The 22,807-nt window shown below is 41.2% G+C and overlaps 1 protein-coding gene across 1 annotated transcript in view; it reads right to left on the bottom strand.

Moving 5' to 3' along the window:
* pde11a (phosphodiesterase 11a) overlaps positions 1-22,807 on the bottom strand; it is a 103,103-nt gene that overhangs the window by 54,155 nt on the left and 26,141 nt on the right. Inside the window, exons 3-5 of the mRNA XM_061235654.1 lie at positions 7,388-7,477; positions 6,541-6,681; positions 5,669-5,733 (exon numbers count right to left, since the gene is read on the bottom strand). Coding sequence (XP_061091638.1) covers positions 5,669-5,733; positions 6,541-6,681; positions 7,388-7,477 — 296 coding nt within the window. The remainder of the gene's footprint in view (positions 1-5,668; positions 5,734-6,540; positions 6,682-7,387; positions 7,478-22,807) is intronic.

Below are 22,807 nucleotides of genomic sequence, written 5' to 3'. Positions count from 1 at the left end.
CGAAATGGACTACATTAAAAATAAAACTGTTCAATAAATCCCAAATGGTGTCTAACATGACCTATTGAATGTCATTCTCACTCCCTAGTATCTGGAATCTGCATATCTCCAGCCCAAGATCTCACATTGCGCCAGAATCTCGCCGACTTCCGTTTTAAGCAAAAGTATTTGGCCAAATGAGCTATAAACTTCAGGGATGATAGGCAGGGGTGTTCTCTAAATTTCCTGAAAAGCACAAGTTGATAGGACTCGTAGCCACTATGGCGAGTGTTTGTTTGACTGAAGTGACTGGCGAATTCTCAAAATGGCTTCTGTGTTGAATAGGAAAGGAAAGGATAGTTGATTCCAAATGAACCAGTAGCATGTGATTGGACGAACAAAATGTCAATCTTTCAGCCCTGGACACAATGTATGGTGAGGCCAGGCCTCCGTTGCCCACCCATTTTCAGTGATCTGGCCAATCACATATTGGCATGAAAAAAAATGCATTACATTGACTTCTATGAGAATCTCATTTCCTAGGGGAGGCCTGGCCTCCCTTAATACAAACTGATAGGGAAATCTGGCCTGTTGCTTTACAATTGCAATATTGGGTTTTAGCCATGGGAAAATTTAGATTTATGAACAAAACTAAAATAATATGAATATAAAAAATAAAAAATATGTTTTTTGTTAAAATAAATAAATAAAATAAATATATTTATTGTTTTTTTTTAATCTCTCTCTTCTCTCAAATTATTGGGGAGGCCAGGCCTCCTCCACCTCTATGGAGGAGCCTCCACTGTGTCACATCCATAACACTGGTATCTCATAAAAATCAAGACAAAGATATAGATATTTTCAAAATGGCTGTTTTTATGTTCAGCTTTTATGAATTGTATAGTCTCCCCAAAATCTTTTTGCGTCACATGCATAACTCAAGTTATTTGTCACATTTCTGGCTTAATTTATTTTTTTGGGCCTCCCCATCAGCCAAGTGGGTGCTCTGATAATATGCATTAACATTTCTTATCATATAAGGACAGTAATTTTTCTGCGGGATTTTTCATTTTGTGTCCAAATGTTACATCAATAATGCCGGAATTGTCCAGCTGCTCTCATTGTGGAGGGTCTTGTGTTAGCAGATTGTTTGGAAAGAATTAAGCTACCATGTATGGGGGGGTTCTGAGGTATTTCAGGTTGAGGTCACCAAGAGCCATGCCCTCCAGTCAGACCAGGAGGAGTGCTGTAACTGCATCATTCCGTCAAGCTGGACTTCAAACCGGACCCTGGACACCATGATCTTCTTCATCCTCCTGCTTCACGTGAACACCATCAACCTTGTCATCTACCTTGACACTGGCATGGGTAGGCACCGTCAACTGGCCACGTCTCATGGGCAGCCGTACTGCAGCACCCTGCTCAGCTACTATACTGCAGCTAAGGACTGTACCAGCGCCTTCAAGGGCAAGGGCAAGGTGGCACAGCTCAAAAAGCTCCAGAAGAACCCCAAATTTCAAAAGGCTTTCAGGTTGGTGGATGATTTTCTTGATAATCTGGCATGTTATGTATATAGAATAGAATACAAGATTTGGAAAGAGCAAACTTATTCCCAATTGTCCCAACAATGTTTTTACAGTCAGCTGGGCGATGAGTGGAAGGTGAAGGAGCAGCTAGAGGGCTTCACATGCGTGATGTACAGCCAAGCACATGAGACAGCACTTGCCCCACTTGCTCACTTGCCCCCCCGCCAAGACTCACTCATCCCCCACATCCAGCGGGTGAACTATAGAGTGGCCTGTTGCAAGTGGGCAGCTGAGCCGATCTTCGGGAGGCCTAACCCATATGAGGGTCAGGGGTGGGAGAAGAAAGAGGGAGGGATCTTGGAGCCTGTCTGGTCATGTGTCATTTGCCTGTCTTGCACCAATAAAGAGTGGTTGTGCCATGTCAATGTCCTTTCCATTTGATTCCTGGTGTTTATAAATGATATGAATTATAATTATAATTATATGAGAAAGTGGGTTCATTTGTCCTTGTATTTTGTCTGGTTCAGGAGTTACGAAAATCGGCCTTTTTCCGCTACTTGCGTGCATGTTAATTCAAGATGGCCACCAAAAAGAACCCCGTGGGCCATTAGTATACCTTGGCAACATGAAAAATTCTCAACTCAACACCACTGGGGTCCTAAAAAAAACAGGTCACAAAAAAAATGCTATGCAGGTACATGGGAACCCATTTCTCCCGCTAGACTAATGATACTCTTCACAGCGCAAGACCTCTGTTTTCACAGCGTCAGTAAATATTTAATAATCGCTGCATGAGGTACTACATTTATGTAGGTGTTTCTGCGCCAGAGGTGCCCAGCATCTGTTACATCATAACAGAGAGAAGAAAAAACCCTTCTATTATTCATGAGATACATATATACAGTACATACTGTACACCCAGTGACCATTTTATTAGGTATTTATTACTTATTTTTTATCTTCTGTTGCTGTAGCCCATCCACTTTAAGGTTTGATGTGCTGTGTGTTCAAAGATGTTCTTCTGCATACCAATGTTGTAAAGTATAGTTATTTGAGGTACTGTTACCTTCCTGTCAGCTTGAACCAGTCAGACCATTCTCCTCTGTCCTTTCTCATTAACAAACCGTTTTTGCCCACAACTGCCACTCAGTGGATATGTGTGTTTTTTTGCACAATTCTCTGTAAACTCTAGAGCCTGTTGTGGGTGAAAATCCCAGGAGAACAGAAGTGTGCGATACTGAATCCAACCCATCTGGCACAATGTATTCTTATTTCCCAACTCGATCACTGAAGTAGGGGGCAGCCCGTAGCCAAGTGGCTAAGGTACATGACTGGGACCCAGTAAGCTGGTGGTTCAAGCCCTGGTGTAGCCACGATAAAATCCGCACAGCTGTTATAATAATAATAATTATTATTACTATTACTTGGAGTTCGCTATCCAGTTAGCTAAGTAGCCAGTTTTGTTACTAAATTAATAGGCCTAATCGTCTAACAAATAAAATCCACCTGTTAAAAAACTAAGCTATATAGAGCAATGCACAGACATCCCCCAATCTATGAAATGTCTGAAAAACGCTTTTACAATTTAACTATACAACCCCCTTCTTATCTGTAGTAATGTGAACTCATCGTGTTCCGAACAGAACACAGGGAAGTGGAAGTTAACGTCCATTCAGTGGTAATTTTTCTCCTGAGGAATGGGGTTTATGATTATGGTTACTTACTGACTATCTCAGATGCAAGAACACTTTGATTGATGTGAATTGGACCAATAGCTATAGATAAAATGACAAATAACTGCACATCGTCCCTGTGTTTGTGTTAGCTCATAATGGTCCAAACCCCACCATATTAGCCTGCCTGGTTCATAGTCTCTCATTAGCAACAGCTTCCCCACCACAATGTCACAGTGGAGCACTATTACCATGTCACTGTACGATCACGTATGTGACTCACACCAAGTTTTTATGAAAATGGAAGGATTATACACATACACAAAAGCCAAAGCTGGTCTCAAAGTAATCTTTTAGTTATTTGTCATAAAAGTTGCACTGTTCGGAATATGGTGAGATAATAAAAAATAACAAAAAAAAGACTTTCTACAACATTGCTACATTTGATTTTATCACTGATAGGCCTACACACAAAGGTTAAACAAAACATTTGGTAATTTAATGTGAGGATTGATTCTCAAAAATCAAATATGAGGATTGTAAGTATTGATACTTAATAATTGATCCAGCCATCCAAAATCTATATAGGCTATATGCACATTTATGATGCACACCAGTGCTCCCTCACTCAGAAAATCACCCAACGTGTGAAGAGTACACCTGTGAACTATAAAAATAATCCCAATGATATATCACATTGCCAATTTAGTGGCTCAGTAGGTAGGCTACAGCAGAGGAGTGATGAGGTATACTGCAGTGTGGTGAGTTAGTATAAATTTCATTCCAGACTGCTGCTGCTGGCAGGACAGAAGTACACTTCAATATAATTCTCCCCAAGGAGCAGGTGATTCTTGGGTACTATAAATGAAAATCTAATGCCAGGCATTTGACTCCAGTTATATTCATTTAATGAAACGCATAAATCTTTTGCGAACTCTTTTGCAGACTTTTCTACTTCTGTTTTTATTTCTGTGGTATAATCTTTTGTGAGAGTGAGAGAGAGAGAGAGAGAGAGAGAGATAGAGAGAGGGAGAAACATGATTCAAATGATTTGCTTAGAGCTTAGAGCTTACATTTTCTTCAGAAATGGCTCATTTGCAGTGCCACCTGATATTTCAGTAATTACTAAATTATTCTGTGAAAATGGTTCTTTAATTGCTCTTGTTTTTACTGCATAAATGGGCACATCACTAATGGCCTGTACCATGAGACTGCACCTGAATAAATATTTAATTTTTACGGCATTCGTTTTTAGTGTGACCAGCCTGCTTCATAATCAGGCTGTGCTGTTCACTGGCACATGTGAAGCCCACAGGCAGGGAAAGTACCAATATCCTACAAGAGTTGGAAAATTAGGTGATATTCATATTAGTAGTGTTTGTTTTAATTTCTCAGAGAGCGAGAGAGCGAGAGAGAGAGAGAGAGAGAGAGAGCTCATTTGGACTGGGGGCATACAAGTGTCAGCTGAGCTTTCATATGTAATCGGCAGAGCATGGGCAGCGCTGGTTCCACAGAGCCGCAGAGGAGGGAAGTGAAGCTGAATGATTTGCTGGGCATTTACGTCAGGAACAAGCACTGGATGTGAAACAGCTCTTCTGAGAAGCACGACTCGCTTCCTCTTGCTACGGACACTTGCAGCTGCCTGCTGTTTTACTGAATACACCTGCGAGGGACTTACAGAAAAGACCCACAAATGAAATCTTATTATCTATATATCTTTTAATTGGTCAGTAGCCAGAAGTAACACTAGCAAGGAGAAGGTGTTGTTGCTTGTGATGGAGGACACTTTGCAGCAATTAGTCTGGCCAATGAATAAAAATGAGCATCCCAAAATCCATCTGAGTTGAAAAACATCTTTCATTGCTAGATTGTACAGTCCCAGAAAATAAAGTGGTATTTATCTGCTCGCTGGCTGAATGTAAGAATAAAGACAAGCAATAGTCACAGACATTTGGTTTGACTGGAGTGCGTTTATACTTTTTGTTTTATATAATTTCAGTCGAGCGACCCATAAACTGGTTTTGAATGTGTCATGTCACATTCAATTACAATATTTCATCTAGCCCCTTAAGTATCACTGCCTTTTCTTAACACAAGCTTGAATGACTCCTACTATTCTTGATTGAAACTTGCACCCTGAAAAAAGAATGAATGCAAAAAACCCCACTCCGGTTCGAATACAGGCCTTAAGGGGTTAACAAATATATCTGGGTTCAGACTTTAATCAGAAATGTAGGCATCACAGAGTCCAATTTAGACCTTGATTTTTCCTTTCAAAAGACTTCGCCTTTCAATGTCTAAGTGGTTTTTGAACAGGCATGTTGAAATGTCACATACTGTTGGTTGGAAATGCATTACTGTAGCTTTTGTTGTTGGTTCAACAGAAGACAACTGCAGCTTGTCACTACACAGATCTGAAGGTTAACTCTCTCCTATCTGAACTGTACAACATCAATGTGTTCACACTGACACAGGTTTTTAAATCCTTACCTGATCTCAGTGTCTGCACTGCATTTAGGAGACAACAGTTCAAAGGACTTGGTGAATTTCACCACCTGGAACACATTAAAAAGACAGATCATAATAGTGACTTCTTTTCACTGTTCATAGCTATCCACATTTACAATTCTGTTTGGCAGGGACTGTTTTATTTAGATCAAAATAATATTCACACAGGTCTCCGTTTGTTATTGACAGAAAGTGCATCCCCAGACAAGTTGGGGTAGAGATGTCTTCAGGTGATTTGGCTTGAGGTGTCGGATTGAAACACCTAATGTGTGTGTTGTGAAGAGGAGACTGTCGGATGAGAACATCGGGTTTGGGGTGTAAGGTGTGCAGAGTGGCCCACAGGCTATGTGGCGTGTTATGGACAGCAGGGTGTGGGGTATGAATATTGAGTGTGGAGATTCTGATATGAATATGAAGAATAGGGTGCGGGGTATAAATATAGAGCATGGGGTATGAATGTGGAGAGTGCGGTATGAATATAGAGTCTGGGGTATGAATACGGAGAGTGTGGTGAGGGGTATGACTATTGGGTGTTGTGTATGAATACGGAAAGTGGAGGGTGGGGTATGAATATAGGGTGTGGGGTATGAATACGGAGAGTGTGGTGAGGGGTATGATTATTGGGTGTTGGGTATGAATACGGAAAGTGGAGGGTGGGGTATGAATATAGGGTGTGGGGTATGGATATGGAGAGTGTGGTGAGGGATATGAATATGGAGAACAGGGTGTGAATATAGAGTGTAGGCTGTGGATGTGGTGAGTGGGGTTTGGGGTATGAATGCGGTGAGTGGGTTATGACGTACACATAGTGGGAAGTGCACTGGGGAGTGTGCAGTATGAAGTTTAAAGTGTACCGGCGACTCAATATCCTCCAGCAGCTGCACCGAGCAGCGCTCGCACTTCAGCAGTGTCTGAGCGCGGTGCATAATCTTCCTCACAATCTTCTCTAGGTCCGTCTGTTCCTCAAACAGGTCGTTCACCACTTCCAGCAGAGCCTGTGCGCAGCAAAAAAAAACATACAGGCCCATCAGCCTGCATCGAACGATGCATCCCACACATCTCTTGCAGGACATCCATCACATCTATAATGACACTTCTCAGAAGCTACTCTACAGTGCTCCAGAAATGTCACCACCCGCGCCCCCCATGGCATAATTCCAGTTCAATATCCAAAAATGTATTCTGGCCATAAAAAGACTGAACAGTCAATATAAAATATAGAAATGGTTAGATGTGGCTTAACTGAAGAAAGATGTGATCTGGACCCTCCCCCGCTATTTTGCATATAAAGCCCTTCTACTTTGAAGGCGGTCAGTTAGCTTGCTAATCCGGTCAAAAAAAAAAATATATACATTCCAGTATGATGGTGATAGTGGTAAACTGTTCCTCTCTATACCATCCTATTCTCTCTCCCCCCACCCACCATCAGAGATCAATGCTGGAACCTCTCTAAGAATGGCTGCAAATGCTTCCCGTGTGATTTATGCCCCAGATCACACAGAGCCAAATCTCACACGGCCCAGGAGAGACAGAGCCTGTGCTTTTGACTCCCCACCCCCACCCCCCGCTGCAGCAATGCTGAGCTTGGCGATGAAAGAGGCTGATATTAAACCCTACTGTCAGCAGTGAGGTGGGTAGGTGCAGGTCAGGGTGGGCGGTTGGTGCCGGGCTCTCTGGCGGGATCGGCTTCAGAACCCTTACCCTGCTTCTGTCATATTCTTTCCTGGAGGCGGCAAAGAGCTGGGCGTTGCAGATGGCAATCCCGCAGAAAGGCAGGTACATCTGCAGCACCTGAGTGAAACAAAAGGGGGGCAGATGCAGGCGAGCTCAGCACGGGAACGAAGCCTTTGCACAAACACACGCCGCACAAATCTTAGAGAGCGCAACCACATTTCAATACGACCAGGTGGAGGGGAAGAGAGTATCTTAGTCAGAGATGACCGATGGCTAAACGTGGGGGTGGCAGTGGCTTAAAAGGACAGGAGGATTCGCCTTCTTGATCAGGGTACGTCTCTCCCCAGAGGATCCTTTTCTCACAGTGATTCCCTTGGTTTCCAATACGGGAAGCTCACACACTGAAGCCACGGTTGTGCTGCTATTGTTTCAGTTGATGTCACCGTTTTCAAATATTCATGGAGGGGGCCGTTTCATTTCCTATCCTGTTTATTGTTTTTTTCAAGGCTGCTTTCCTCTGGGGATATGATGACGTCTTTTCACAAGCCGGGTTTAGCACAAGCGCAGAGAAGGTGGTGTTTAATGCGCCTGTGTTTAATACTGCCCTGTCTTGTACATATCTATTACTGTAGGATGGATCTTTCCGCCTTGTCAACATCAGGCCTGTCAACACCAATAAAATGCAGGTGCTGAATCATTGACTCTGTCCGTTTTTTGCTGAACTGTCAAACCAGAGGCCCGGGAGCAGCAACACGAGATCCTCATTTGGTTAAATTTACCTCTTTCATTTATTTATTTTATTACAAAAGATTTGGTTCCCAAATATTCTCTAAATTCAGAATCCCAAATCTGTAATGGTTAATTGTCAGGCATGTTCCATTAATCTAATATATTCAGACAGTTTTGCGAAGCAGATTGTCCGTCCGCTGAAATTGTGTTTGTGGTGGCATGCTGCAGAGGTCTCTCCATGAAGACATTGCTGTCTTTAGCAGTAGAATCATTGATTTATTGATGACGACACACTGCTGGATAGTTGCATTGCACTTTATGTAACATCAGTGGCTATGTGTTATGTGGAGAGTAGCCGGAGACATTGGTCCATGCTTTGTTGGTCCTTGCTCTGTGTTATTATGTGGAGAGTTGCAGATCCTTGCTTTGTTTAGAGGTATTTTGAGTAGCAGGAGGTGCTGGGTTGTGTTGAGCTTTTGACCCCTGTCTCCCAATGACTGAGGGTGGGATTAGGAGGACACTTTGGCACCACTTAGAGACCCCTCAGAAGACGTGCCCCACATAAAAGTGGCCAGCATCTTTCATCACTGATTGAGCACAGGATAACTTATATTGACAAGTAATTACGCTACATTTTGTATGTATAAGGATGCGACAATTCCCTGCAAAAAACAAGGTTAGCCAAGGTTCCATCAAAGTCCATTTTTAGGATATTGTCTGAAAAGATGAAAAGATCAAATATATTTCCATTAACACCTATGCCCAAAGTAATAGTGATCTCACCACACTCCAGGGGCCTCATTTATAAAAAGGTTGCGTAAGCATGAAACCTAGGACGTGCGTACGCAAAACAATAGTCTGATTTATAAAACAGTGCATACGCACATCCCACGCCAATTTTCCTTTATAAATCACAATCAACTCTAAATGTGGCGCAGCTTTGCCGGCTTCATGTCCCGCCCACAGTTGCCTATAAATAGGCAGTGAAACGCCCCTAATGAATATGCATTTCACGAAAACGACAATGCCAAACTCAGAAAAGAAGGCCAGAAAAAGGAATTTCTCACAATGTGAGATTGAAGTTCTTGTTGGGGAGGTGGACACCCGAAAAAAGATGTTATTTGGTGGGCACAGTGTGGCCATTACTAATGCCAAAAAGGCGTTAGAGTGGCAGCATGTCGCTGACGCTGTGAATACTGTGGGGTCAGCGGTTCGGACCATCGCCGATATTAAAAAAAAGTGGTCTGACATTAAATTGGACGCTAAAAAGCGAATAGCCATGCACAGGCAGAGCGTTTGCGCCACAGGCGGGGGAGAGGGGACACCGGAGCTCACATCGCTGGACGAGAGGCTGGCAGGGATAATCGGTGAACCCCTCCTGAGTGGAGTAGTGACGGAGGCAGAGGGGGACACCGATTTACAAGAGGCACCGGATGACTCAGGTAAGTACTTTATATTATTTGAAATGAGCAAACCAAATGTATTCAAGTTGTGTTTAAACACATGTAACTTTATTGTCAAGCCACTGAGATTTGAAAGCAATTTCTTTTTCTTTTAGTCGCTGCGAATTCCAGCGGGGTCGGTGGCGCTGCAGCTGCGAGTTCCCGTTTTCCTGGTCTTACGTCACGAGCATTAAAGGCACAGTTTCTCATTTCTCCAGTTAATGTGCGTACGCATGGGTCAGAGTTTCCGTAGAGAACCGCACATTTTCCGGTCAAGTTCGTTTTTTATAAATGCCAAAGTTTGCTTAGAAAGTGGCGTACACATTCTTTTGTGCCTACGCAACGTTTATAAATGAGGCCCCAGGTCATTCCAGGCCTACCCTACAGGCTGGTGGATGCCATACTCTGAATTATGTAATTTACTGGATTTATATATTTATATGTATATGTGCCTACCATACAGACTGCTGGGAAATGTTATGACCAATAATCTGTTGATCCATCAGTGGAGAAAGTGCTGTCCATTCATCAGCTAAATATACTATTTCTCCTACTTATAACCATTTTTTGTATATTTGCCCAGGCATTGGATAGATATTGAATAAAATGTGCAATTATTTAAATATTATTCACTGCATTCATACAGGTTCATCAAGAATGTAATTTACAGTAAATAAAATTCATAACTCGAAAAAGAATATTTTGTATCTCTGTGGAGATTCAGATGAACAAGCCACCTTGAATCCATCAACACACTCCTTGATCTCATTGCTTTGCGTGGGAGACACTTTAACGATTCCCTTTGCAAAGCAATCAATATAGTTTAGCCCTTTTTGCATAGATTAAGATGACTCTATCTGAATAGATTAAGGGCACTCTAATTCCCAACCCACCTTTCTCAATCTGGCCATTCTATCATCCCTGTATATTTGTCTCAAAATATCACCCAGGAAAGTGTTAAGAGTTTGGTGGTGGTTGAGGAGCATAGTGCATTTTGAGATCCTTAGATTCCACAGCATACTGTAAATGCAATCCATTCTTTAATTTGCTCATCCATTTTGTCTTTACCATTTCTAGCACTGCTGACCTAAATGCAAACGGTCCATAACATCCCTGGCTTCTGCCCGGCCCTCGGCAACTGTGGTGTGCCAAATGCCGTCTGTCTGTGGGGGCACACAGGGGAAAGAGGAGGAAACAAGGTGTCGTATAACAGGGCTTCACCCTCTTACAGAACGGCTAAGGTGTAGGGTGAAATACTAATGGAAATGTGGGGCTGGGTGTGAATACGGTGACTGGTAAAGCAGGGCTACTACCGTGACAGTGAAGTGTTCTACAGTTCTAACAGAGATACTGTAATATCCCTGTTACACGGATAAAGGTGCAGTGAGTGAGACCGGAGGCTGAAGTCATGAATTAATGCTCTTCAGAGAGCACTGCGTGCGGGAGATGATGATGGAGGCCATGCCTGCTGCTTTCTACGATGCGTGGAAGGCGGTGCTGCACCTTGCTGGGTTTAACTAATCAGCGCACTAGATTGTGTATCAATTCAAATGTCCATCTTTGTTTTGTACATCTTTGTGGAGCATCCCATGTGTATAGACATGGGTGCTGATAGAGTGTATAGGAATTTTATATTTGTGTCTAAAATTCCTCATTCACCTTGCAACAGGACATTCATCTGTGGTTCTGTCCATAATTAATTTCCTGATATTCAAATGTAGAACATTATGACTTTAAGGTTGTAGTCCACATTATTCACATAGAACTGAAAGAGACCATGGATCTCTAGTCACTGCAAACAACCTTAGTTTAGAATCACACACCCATAGAATCTGTTGTTACATTGGACAAGCTTTGTCAGACAAACAATACGTATAAATACCTGATGGAGCCAACTACTGAGCACCAGGAACTCTGGCCTGCCTTGGCAGTGGACATCCTGAATTGACATATTCCTAGTCTGTAACTATCTGGATTTCAACAAGGGAAATCAATATACACTTAGTGAGCAATTTATTAGGTAGACCTGTACACCAGCTTGTTAATGCAAATATTTAATCAGCCAATCATGTGGCAGCAACTAAATGCATAAAAGCATGTAGACTTGGTCAAGAGGTTCAGCTGTTGTTCAGACCAAATGGTAGAATGGGTAAAAAATTTGATCTAAGTGACTTTGACTGTGGAATGATTCCTGATAGGGTGGTTTGAATATCTCAGAAACTGCTGATCTCCAGTGATTTTCATGCAAAACAGTCTCTAGAGTTTGCATAGAATGGTGTGAAAAACAAAAAACATCCAGTGAGTAGCAGTTCTGCAGGCAAAAACACACTGTTAATGAGAGAAGTCAGAAGAGATTGGCCAGACTGGTCAAAGCTGACAGGAAGGTGGCACATTTTCCAGCATTTTTTAGCAATATGGTCCTTGCAGAAGTGCTCAGCAGTAACAGCAGAGGCAGTATGACTTCTGCCCATTGATGGATCCAGGAGGATCATATTGATTCTGAACCACACCCTGTGGGAGAACAGTATGGATCACTATTGGCAAAGCCAAAGGAGGCATTTGTGTAAAGCACTGGTTTCTCTAATTGGATTCTGTCAGAGTGGCCACTACACAAGCATATTTTAAATGAGACCTGTTAGCCCAAGGATCGCAGTGCTCTATTGCAGGCTGGTCCATAAAGGATGGTTTAATAATGAAACTAACTGACCCACAAGCTCTTGGGAATCACCAGCAGTCAATTGTGCTTTCAGGATCTATTTGTTCTCACTTCCATCTTCTGTTCTGTGTTCCCTCTGTGGTTCCAGATGGCATATAAAACATGATGTGTCTTATCTTCTTTCATTTCATGTGAATTGTTACATTGTGATTTGTTACTGTATTCACAATGTAACATGTAACACAGTGTTTGGACAGTGACACTTTGTTGTTTTCACACTGTACTCCAGCAAACAAACAGTTGAAGTATACATCTATGACCCACAGACATCATCAGATGCTGGGTCTTCCCTGGTGATGCTCTGCCAGGCCTGTACTGCAGTCCAGTTCAGCTCCTGCATGTTTCAGGGGCTATTTACCTTCAGTCTGGTCTTCAGCAAATGAAATGTAAGCTCAATTGGATTGAGGTCAGGTGATTGTCCAGGACAGTCAAGAACTTTGGCCCAAAAAAGCTCCTTGGTTGCTTTGGCTGTATGTTTTGGATCACTGTCCTGTTGCACAATGAAGCCCTGTCCAATCAGTTTTGAGGCCTTAGCTGAGCAGACAAGATATTTCTGTATACTTCGGCATTTATCCTCCTGCTGCCGTCAGCAGTGAAATCATCAATGAACACAAGTTAGCCAGCACCTATGGGAATCATGCATGCCAAAGCCTTAATACTATATCCACCATGTTTGACAGATAAGGTGGTATGCTTTGGATCATATTATTTCTTCTCCACACTTTCCTCTTTCTATCACTCAGGTACAGGTTGATCTTCAGCTCATCTGTCCTGTCAGACAATTCATCTGAATATTGTCTTTGAGAGACAGACTTAATATTATTTTAGGAAACTCTCATTGCCCATGTGGTTATGTTTCCCGCTGCCCAACATTCCACATGCTGAAAGGAACAAGGACCTTTTGATTTGAACTGAGGATCAAACTGAAATTATTGATTGAAAATCAATCAGTCTGCAAGTATTTCGAAAGTAACACATTTTTAGTTGTTTTGGCTCTGTACTCCAGCACATTGAACTTGAAATAAAACAATAACTGTGAGGGTAAAGTGCAGGCTTTTAGCTCTAATTTGATTTAACATCCTTATTTGGTAAACAGTGTAGTTATTACCAAATTTTCTACACAAGATAAAGACAAATTTGTTCAGTCACAAATTTCTGAATGGTTACAAGCCTCTTCTTTCATTCAACATGTGTGTGGGAAATAACAGGAAATCGTTTTTGAGATATTAAAGGCGTAGTACAGAATAGGTGGAAATTGCTGTCTAGGGGGGCAAAGTGGAAAAGGTTAACAATATAAGGGTTGCAACCAAAAACAAAACAGCAAGGGAAGGAAAACATATTCTTTTGGTAATTTGTTTTATATTTTAAAGACCTTGTTTATTTTATTTCTTCATTATTGATACTGAACTGGCATTACAACTTGAATAGAATAAAAATGAATATGTTTTAACCATTGTAGTGGACCCCCTCATTGCTCATGCAATTAGTTATAACATTTATTTTAGCAGACAGCAGGTCTGTGTGATATTTCATTATTCAAACATGTATATATTATACAAAGCTGTGCTATTATGAATTGAAGTTGCTAGCACTTGATCTCTACTTCCTAAAACTACACAATTTGCAAAGGCGCTAGTAAGAATTCATCAAACATTTGTCTTACTTGAACATACTTGATTTGTCTTCTCTGTGCAATTATACACCGATTACTTTAAGTGTTCAGATAATAGTGCTCTTTGTTTCACTCCTGGTGTTCCAGCATCTCACTTTTAAAGTCAGTCTGACTAATGAAGCTCATTTACTTTTACATTTAGGTAAGGCACTGGAACATTAGGGGTGGACAGCACTGAACAGCATTTAAGCTGCTTTGCTGGTTAGATTCTGTTGCCGGCTCTACATTATTTAGGTCTTGATGTTTTTAGCAGCAGAGGCCATTCATAATTACTGTAGCCTTCTGTACAGCACACAGTTGCACCAATTTTGCACAGCACTGAAACACACAAAAGCCAAGCTTGATATGAAAGTGTGGTAAGTAGAAAGGCCCTCCACAGATAATGATGTGGCATACTGTACATACAACACAGAAGTTGCAAAGAAAAGAATGCAGTTTATAATACATTCTATTTTAACTAGGATCTATTTCATGTGTTGTAGTGAACATGTAAATGTCGTAGAACTGACAAGTCTGTGAAAATCAAAATCTGATTTTGACTTGTATTACTTATCTAAATCCCCAGGAGCACTGTTGTCATTGGATTGTTTCAGAGATCTGTGGATATAAATGGCTTGGATAATGCACAGTAGATGTGGAAAGAATACAACGAAATGCACATTGGCATGATTCCAAATGTAGTTCATTTAATGTTCACATTGTGCCACTCACAAGTGCCTTGCAGGCTAACAGATTCCCAAAAGTTGAAAAATGTATCTGAATAAATAAATATTTTCAAGCAAGAAAGTCCAAGCTGAAAGTACTGTACATGATGCTTCTAAGAGGCAATGTAAAGATTTTACTGTAAACTATTCAAGTTGGGGTAGTTGGCATTCTGCTATATTATACATTACATGGGGCAACATTGGCTCAGGCGGTAAGAGCGTCTGGCAGTCGGGGGGTTGCCAGTTCGATCCCACCCTGGATGTGTCGAAGTGTCCCTGAGCAAAACACCTAACCCCCAAATGCTCCTGACAAGCCAGTTGGTGCCTTCCATGGCAGCCAATCGCAGTTGGTGTGTGAGTGTGATTGTGTGTATGAATGGGCGAACTTTACATCTACTTTACTGAAAGAAACCACAGCTCTTTCAACCAAATTACAGAACATGGTACTGCATTGATGCTTGGGGAGCACTGGGACAGAGGAATTTCATTATCCTAATCATTTTTATTTCATTTAAATGAATCTATATTAGCCTTTTACTGGTAGGCTTGCAGCAAACTATTTCACCGTTATGATTAGTCTTATGTAATAATGTTTGTGCTAGTAATGTTATTGTACTTTTTTGGGTAGGCCTACTTCCATTTCTTAGAAAGAACAGACTTTCTAACAAACTGCTCATCTCTATATACTGTGAATATCAGCTGCACGTCTGTGGTTCCATGTCCATGACTTCGTACAAACTAAACAAGAAATAGCATTGAAAGATGTTTCAATTTGCTGCATGCAAGTAAACAAGGTCTGAATGAGTGCCATTGAATCTTGATGATCTGTCATCATTTCATTCTGTTATTGTTGCTTAGTGGGGTGTTATGTACTTGGAATACTGCATGTTTTATTAAGCTCCTTGGACAATTGCCTTTTTGTAGTCTTTTTTTGAATAAGAGTTTTATCTGAATACATATTTTATTTATTCCACTTTCTTCTGCTCCAACCTACTATAATTTAGCATGTAAAACAAGAGCACCCTAGACTCGGGCATAAAAGACATTTTGATTGAGGAATTAATAAATTTGATGAAAAGAAGTTTGCATCACTTGAAGGCTGACCTAATGTGCCTTTACTCCAGTGGTGAACCGCCAATCCCTTCAAGGCCTTCAGTGAAGGCCTTAGATTTATAGGAATGAAGAAAAACATGTCTATATAATAAAATGTCTTTGCGTCAGTCAGGTTTATCTCTCATTATGTTCTACAGATCTGTTCAGACCAACATTTGTTGAAGGAACATTGGGCCCAGCTGGGATGTACTTGAGTAGTCTTTGAAATGTATATTTCTAATGAATATATATATATTTTTTTAAAAGCAGTCGATGCAAACGATGCCTTCTGATCCTCTTGGTTTGCTCAATTGCACCAGGCAAGATCAATCAAGCACAGATAAGTATTTCTTATGGAACCGATCGGAATGATATGCAGACACCAAGATGTAGTAAATGACAGACTTTAACCAGGGTACACGAAAACAGGTAAAAAATCCAGCAATCAGGGCATGCAGGTAAGGCAGAATCAAAGGCAGAAGTCGGAAACGGGAGATCAGTCAGCAGGGCAAGAGAACTACCTATTGACTCAATCCAAATGATCTACTGTAAACGGTAAAATGTCAAGTGTTAATTATCCTCTAAAAGAGTCGAATCAGGACCACACGCAGTACACTGTATTAGAGTGTCAATTCAACACAGAACAATTTAAGATGTACAAAATAACCACATCACCCTAGATCTATGCATGTATGGCAACTCTGCTGCCCTGCAACACATACAGTCCTGTGGCCCAACACACTCTGTGGGTGTTTTCTTTTGTTCTGCAGTAAAATAAAATCACCTGTGTTGATCTGTAGAAGCTTTGTTCCTTCTCAAGCCAAATAAGATATCTGATGTACAAAAATAACATTTATTGTTAACTCTTAGCCTTGAAGTGGACATTTTTTCCTAGTAAGATTCTTAATTTCATTGCAAGTATCCCATTATATAATTCCAAAAACCTGCATATTTTGGAAGTTGCTTATAACACTGTCACCTTATGTGGTTTTCCTTAATATAATGATCAGTAGGTTCAACGACTAGAGAACAGGAATATTCCCTCAGGGGCAGTGGCAGTGTATTTGAATTGCATTTAGCAGCATTTAGTGTCTTTATAGACACAGTATCAAATATTTATACAGTAGGAATCCACACTGTGACAAATTTTACAAAGTCGTCTGCTCCTTTGTTATTCAATTTCACCTCTAAATAATTCTGGCTACTCTGAAGGGCAGGGGATGAATGGTCTCTATGCAGTACATTCTGTAGGCGAGCCAGTGCGTCCATTGATAGGGGAGGAAATTGAGCGCAGCTGAATGAGTGACCTACTTTCAAATAACAGTTAGAAATTGTCCACAGGTGCTCATATTTCGACAGGAAACAGCTCATTGGGCCATGCTGTACCGGCAGAGGAGAGGAGGTGAAAGATGGCGGTAAAGGACTGCATGCGACGCTCGTCTACAATGAACCGTGAGGAGTGACGGGACTTTTATTAGCAATTGAGCGGGACGAGGTCGGCAGCACCTCGGAAGTGCTGGAAGGCCATACCGGCCAAAAGGAAGCGGGGCGCTCCTGCTGCAGCCAGCCTGAGACAGAAAGATGAAAGGACAGACAGAGCCGAACAGAACCCGACGGAGTTCACCTGGTTGTGAGTCGGTTAATGCACAGAGATTACTCAAATTATTTCCAGATGGAAAAGCACACAGTCTCATCAGTGCTTGATGGTGTGCTCCCCATGTCAGCCAGTTCTCATTATTAGATAGTTATCTTCCATCCTCCTGCCCCCAAGAAATGATTTAAAGTATTGCAACCGGTGTACCTAGGTGAACACAATGGGAAGTGGAGGGCACTGTGTGGCTGTTAATCGTGTAGTTCCTAAGCTCTTTTCTGTGCAAAACCATTCAGCTGGCATATTAAATTAAAAATGCAAATCATTCAGAGTTGTGGTCTTGTCCCATGAGTCATAGGCTCATAAACACATTTTAGTGCCTTTTTTTTAAAGCATTTTCTTTCACACTCTTTTAAAAAGCTGGCAAGACAATAGAGTCAGTAAGCATTTCAACTGTAATTTACCACAAACCAATATTTGTTTGAACTCCAATGATTCATTTGAAGTTCTTCTTTCTACCGTTCAGAAAGAAAAACAAATTTCCAATAGTTGAACAAATCTCTGGATGCCAAAAAACAGCAATAAATGGTACGACTACCTTGTCATGTAAATGTAGTGATTTAATACTGACATTAAATAACAAATAGTAACATCGTATAATGTTTACAAATGTAGAAGGCCGTTTCAAAAAATGATATACACTGAGCACTTTATTAAGTAGACCTGTACACTAGCTTGTGAATGCAAATATTTTGGCAGCAACTAAATGCATAAAAGCATGCAGACATGGTCAAACGTTGAGCTGTTTTTCAGCTGTAACGTTGACCATGGAATGAGTGTTGATGCCAGACAGGGTGATTTCAGCATCTCAGAAACTGATCTCCTGGGATATTCACAACAGTGTCTAGACTTTGCAGAGAATGGTGCGAAAAACAAAAAAACATCCAGGGAGCAGTAGTTCTGTGAGCTGAAACGCGTTGTTTATGAGAGAGGTCAGAGGAGCAGGGCCAGACTGGTCGAAGCTAACAGGAAGGTGACAGTAATGCAAATAACCACACATTATAACAGTGGTATGCAGAAGAGCATCTCTGAAATACACAACATGTCAAAACTCTATGTGGACAGGCTACAGCAGCAGAAGACTTAAGTCAAACAAATAGGTCTAATATATACCTAATAAAGTGCTCACTGAGTGTATGTTTTATGGCCCAAAGGGCAATGTATGATTGGCCATAAGGTACAATGGGGAGGGAAGGTTGTACTTGACAGGACAGCATATGATATCTCATGGTTAATATCCTCCTGAGACCCGCCAATTCATCTTTATCCTTTGTAGGGGACTCTCAGTGAGCACTTTATTATGTATACCTGTACACTAGCTTGTTAATGCAAATATCTAATCATCCAATCTTGTGGCAGGAACTCAAGGCATGAAAGCATGCAAACATGGTCAAGAGGTTCAATTGTTGTTCAGAACAAACATCAGAATGGGGAAGAAATATGATCTTGTGACTTTGATCGTGGAATGATTGTTGGTGCCAGATGGAGTGGTTTGAGTAAGGAAGGTGATAGTAACTCAAATAACCAAGTTACAGCAGTGGTATGCAGAAGACCCTCTCTGAAACACATCAAAAGTGGATAGGCTACAGAAGCAGAAGACTACACCAGGTTCCACTCCTGTTGGCTAAAAACAGGAAACTGAGGCTTCAGTAGTCACAGAAGAGTGGAAAAATGTTGCCTGGCCTGACAAATTTCCATTTCTGCTGCGACATACAGACAGTAGGGTCAGAATTTGGTGTAAACATCATAAATCCATCATGCCTTGTGTCAACAGTTGGCAGCGGTGGTGTAATGGTGTGGGGAATTTTTTCTTGCAACACATTAGGGCCCTTAATACAGGTTGAGGATGGTTTAAATGCCACAGCCTACCTGAGTATTGTAGCTGACCATGGGCATCCCTTTATAGCCGCAGTTTACCCATTTCCTGATAGCTACTTCCAACAGGATAATAAGCCATGTCACAAAAAACATGTAATCTCAAGCTGGTTCCACAAACATGACGACTTCAGTTTACTCCAATGGCCTCCACAGTCACCAGATCTCAAGGTGGAGTTTGAGAGAGGTGGTGGAATTTGAGATTCGCTGCATGGATGTGCAGCCGACAAATCTGCAGCAACTGCATGATTCCATCATGTCAACATGGACCAGAATCTCTAAGGAATGTTTCCAGCACCTTGTCGAATCCATGCCAAAATGAATTCAGGCTGGGGGCAAAGGGAGGTCTTACCCAGGACTGGACTGTACCTAATAAAGTGGTCACTGAGTAGATGAAAGGATGAAAGCACTGCTTTGCCCCTGCAGTACTATGCATTCTATAAAAAAATTCAATAATACTTTTTACTACAATATGTTTTGGCATCCAAAATGCATGTCTTATGTCCAAAAACATAAATACAATTAATTTTATTTCATAACTTGATTTCTGCTGAGTCTCTGCTGAGGATATCAGCTGCTCTGGTTGATTGGGTGCCTGTGGTCTGCCTGAACCAGGTGTGTACGTGAAATCCACCAGCACACTAACTGAGCAGTTCAGCTAGTGAACTACATAAAACTGCAATGCACACATTTCCAAGGATGCATGCGCTAATTTGTACCCTCCTGAATTAACAAAAGATGATGCTGAACAACAGGCTTATAACTAAGCGTTTCAAATTGGGCAATTAAAAAAATGAAAATGCAAAAAGTTGCTAAAAACGTTCATATGTATCATTATTATGTTGGCCCTGTATCAGTACATTTCTCCTTTTGTCATTTCTACAATCTGCAGTTATATTTTAAAAAAATGCTGCTATGATGGTAAGCAGTAAAAGATCAATGTACAAGTGTTTTTTTCAATAGAATGCTGATATTTACTGATAGTTATGGAGATCAGCATTGTTCATTGGAGAGGACAAACCACATTAAAGAATAAACCTCAGGGTATCAGAAATCTCACAGTAAAATAAAAAGTAAAATAGTAATTTGGTGAGAGGGTTATGGCCGTAACCTTCTATAATCATCATGATTCCAGGCATGAATGGGCACTAATTGCTGTAATTGTCTCAGAGGGTCTGCTCACTGGCTGCCAAGGCTCAGTGCATTATTTCAACATTGGTGCTGCCAATCAGGCAACGAGCATACCGTGATTTGCACACCATGTCGCTGATGGCTTGTCGCCTGGGCTCACCCTGCTCCACTGAACTCTGACAGCTCTCGGGCAGGAAAACAAATGTACTACATATTATTTTCGCTGCCACATATAAATTTCGTTCACTTAGGTCAAGGCCGGGTGACGGTAGGCTTCACAACAACAGAGCAGACCATTACAATAAATCAATGATATATCAAATTCGGTATTTCCATTGGTGTTCTAATATATCTTTCAACCTTGTGCAAAGACAGGACAAACCTACTTTCATATTAGTGACAAAAACAGTGTCAGCATCAGCAAGCATGGTACAGTCCTGACTGTGGGGCTTCTGGGTAATGAGACAGCTCTGGTAGCAGAGATGCCTTGCAATTAAAATCTGCAAAGGGCCTTTTTTTCAGGGGCCGATCCAAAGTGAACCCTCAGCTTTGTGAGCCAATTATGCTAATTGACTAAGAGATATAGTTCTTCAGAGAGTAAGCTACTTGAATGAGCACTTGCAGATTAAGAAATGCAGGGAAGAGCACATTTGCTGTTGTCTCATGGTCTTGGTGAAAGGACTTCCCTTTCTACCCTGCTATTAACATAGCAATTTTGAGGAACAGTTTACAAGCTTAGAAATGAGAAACATTTCACAACCTAAAAGAAGTGGGAAAGCTTTATCTGTGCCACTATATCCTAGGGTAATTGCACAGAAAGGAGGATCAAAGTCCCCAAGCCTCCACTATGGTTATATGAGCATCAGTGTATCAGCATCACCTTGATGCGTAACTCAATGAAAATGTATTTGCACTTCAAATAGCCAATGTTAGACACAGAAACTAGAAATGTCTCAGTAAATTAAAATGCAAAGACGTATCTGTACTCCCTCACCTTTCTTTGCCTTTATCTATCTCCCTTCTTTTTTGGGGGCCAAGACAGCTGACAATTTGGATCAAAATTATTATGTGCTTTAGGTTTAGAATTTGACCATGTTGGTTGCATAATTTGGAAGACGTCATTCTTGTGAGGCATATACACATGGTCTTTGGGTTCATTCTTTGTCTGCATACCATACTATCACCAGCCGTCATCAGTAAACACTTTCTGTCTTGTCCCTGTACTGTGACTGTCAGACGGCCATCAGCTGGAATCTTTTTTTAGCATTGTGTTTGTGTGCTCAATTCTGGCTTTAAAAGACGCATCACTGACCGCACAGAAATGTTGTGCCTTTTCTGTGCATGAATATAATGGGTGGCTGTCAGTGAGTGGTTATTACGATTTTGTTTCAGCTCAATTTTACGTGGAAAGTAGGTACTTCGACAGTGGAAATGAGAGAATGTGTTCCAGGACATAGTGTTTGGTTGCTGCTTTCATTACTGCTGGTAAAGCTGTGTATGGAACCAGATGTTTAGTTGCACAGACTTACACTTGTTAATTTGCATAGTGATCTGCTTCATACCAGGACCTGCTGACTAATTTGATCAAACTGATCAGATTGCTCCTCTTAAAGGGTACATGAAGCACTCAGTAATTTGACTCTGTCTCATGTGTGTTTTACCTTAAAGAAAATATGGCCTTGCATTCAAATCTGAAATTGATTGTATCTGCTAGAAAAATAAACTAAACTTTAGTTTTTTTTGCTGTTGCTAGGGCACAGACATCTTAGAACAAGCTAGGTTGTGAAGTCACTTTGTTGGTTTGTTTCAGCAGCTGAAGAGAGAGTCCCCTCCAAAAGTATTCGAACAGCAAGGCCAATTTGTTTGTTTTTTCAATACACTGAACTTCAGCTTTTATTTCCTGCTATTTACGCCTAGATGTGTTAAAATACTTAGAAAATAGCAGCTTTGGTATCAGACCACCCAATTTTTAGGTGAGCAAAAGTAATGGAACAGAGAGTATTTATAAATGAAAGTAAACACTTAATATTATATGCCTTGCTTGCTTTTACTTCAGCCTCTTTCAGTTGTTGTTTGTTTTGGGGTTTTTTCCCCTTCAATCTCCTCTTCAGGAGGTGAAATGCATGTTCAATTGGGTTAAGGTCTGGTGATTGACTTGGCCAGTCTAAAACCTTCTACTTTTTCTCCTGAATGAAGTCATTTGTTGTGTTGGCAGTGTGCTTTGGCTCACTGTCTTGCTGCATGATGAAGTTCCTACCTATTAGTTTAGACACATTTCTCTGTGAGTTGGCAGACAGACTGTTTTTGTAGACTTCTGAACCTATCCCGCTGCTACCATCATGAGTTACATCATCAATAAAGATTAGTAAGCCCACTCCAGAAGCAGCCATGCAAGCCCAAGCCACTTCCTCCACCATGCTTCACAGATGAACTCA

This window comes from Conger conger, chromosome 3 (genome assembly GCF_963514075.1).
Source record: "Conger conger chromosome 3, fConCon1.1, whole genome shotgun sequence".
Classification (NCBI taxonomy): domain Eukaryota; kingdom Metazoa; phylum Chordata; class Actinopteri; order Anguilliformes; family Congridae; genus Conger; species Conger conger.
This window is presented reverse-complemented; position numbering and strand designations above follow the sequence as displayed.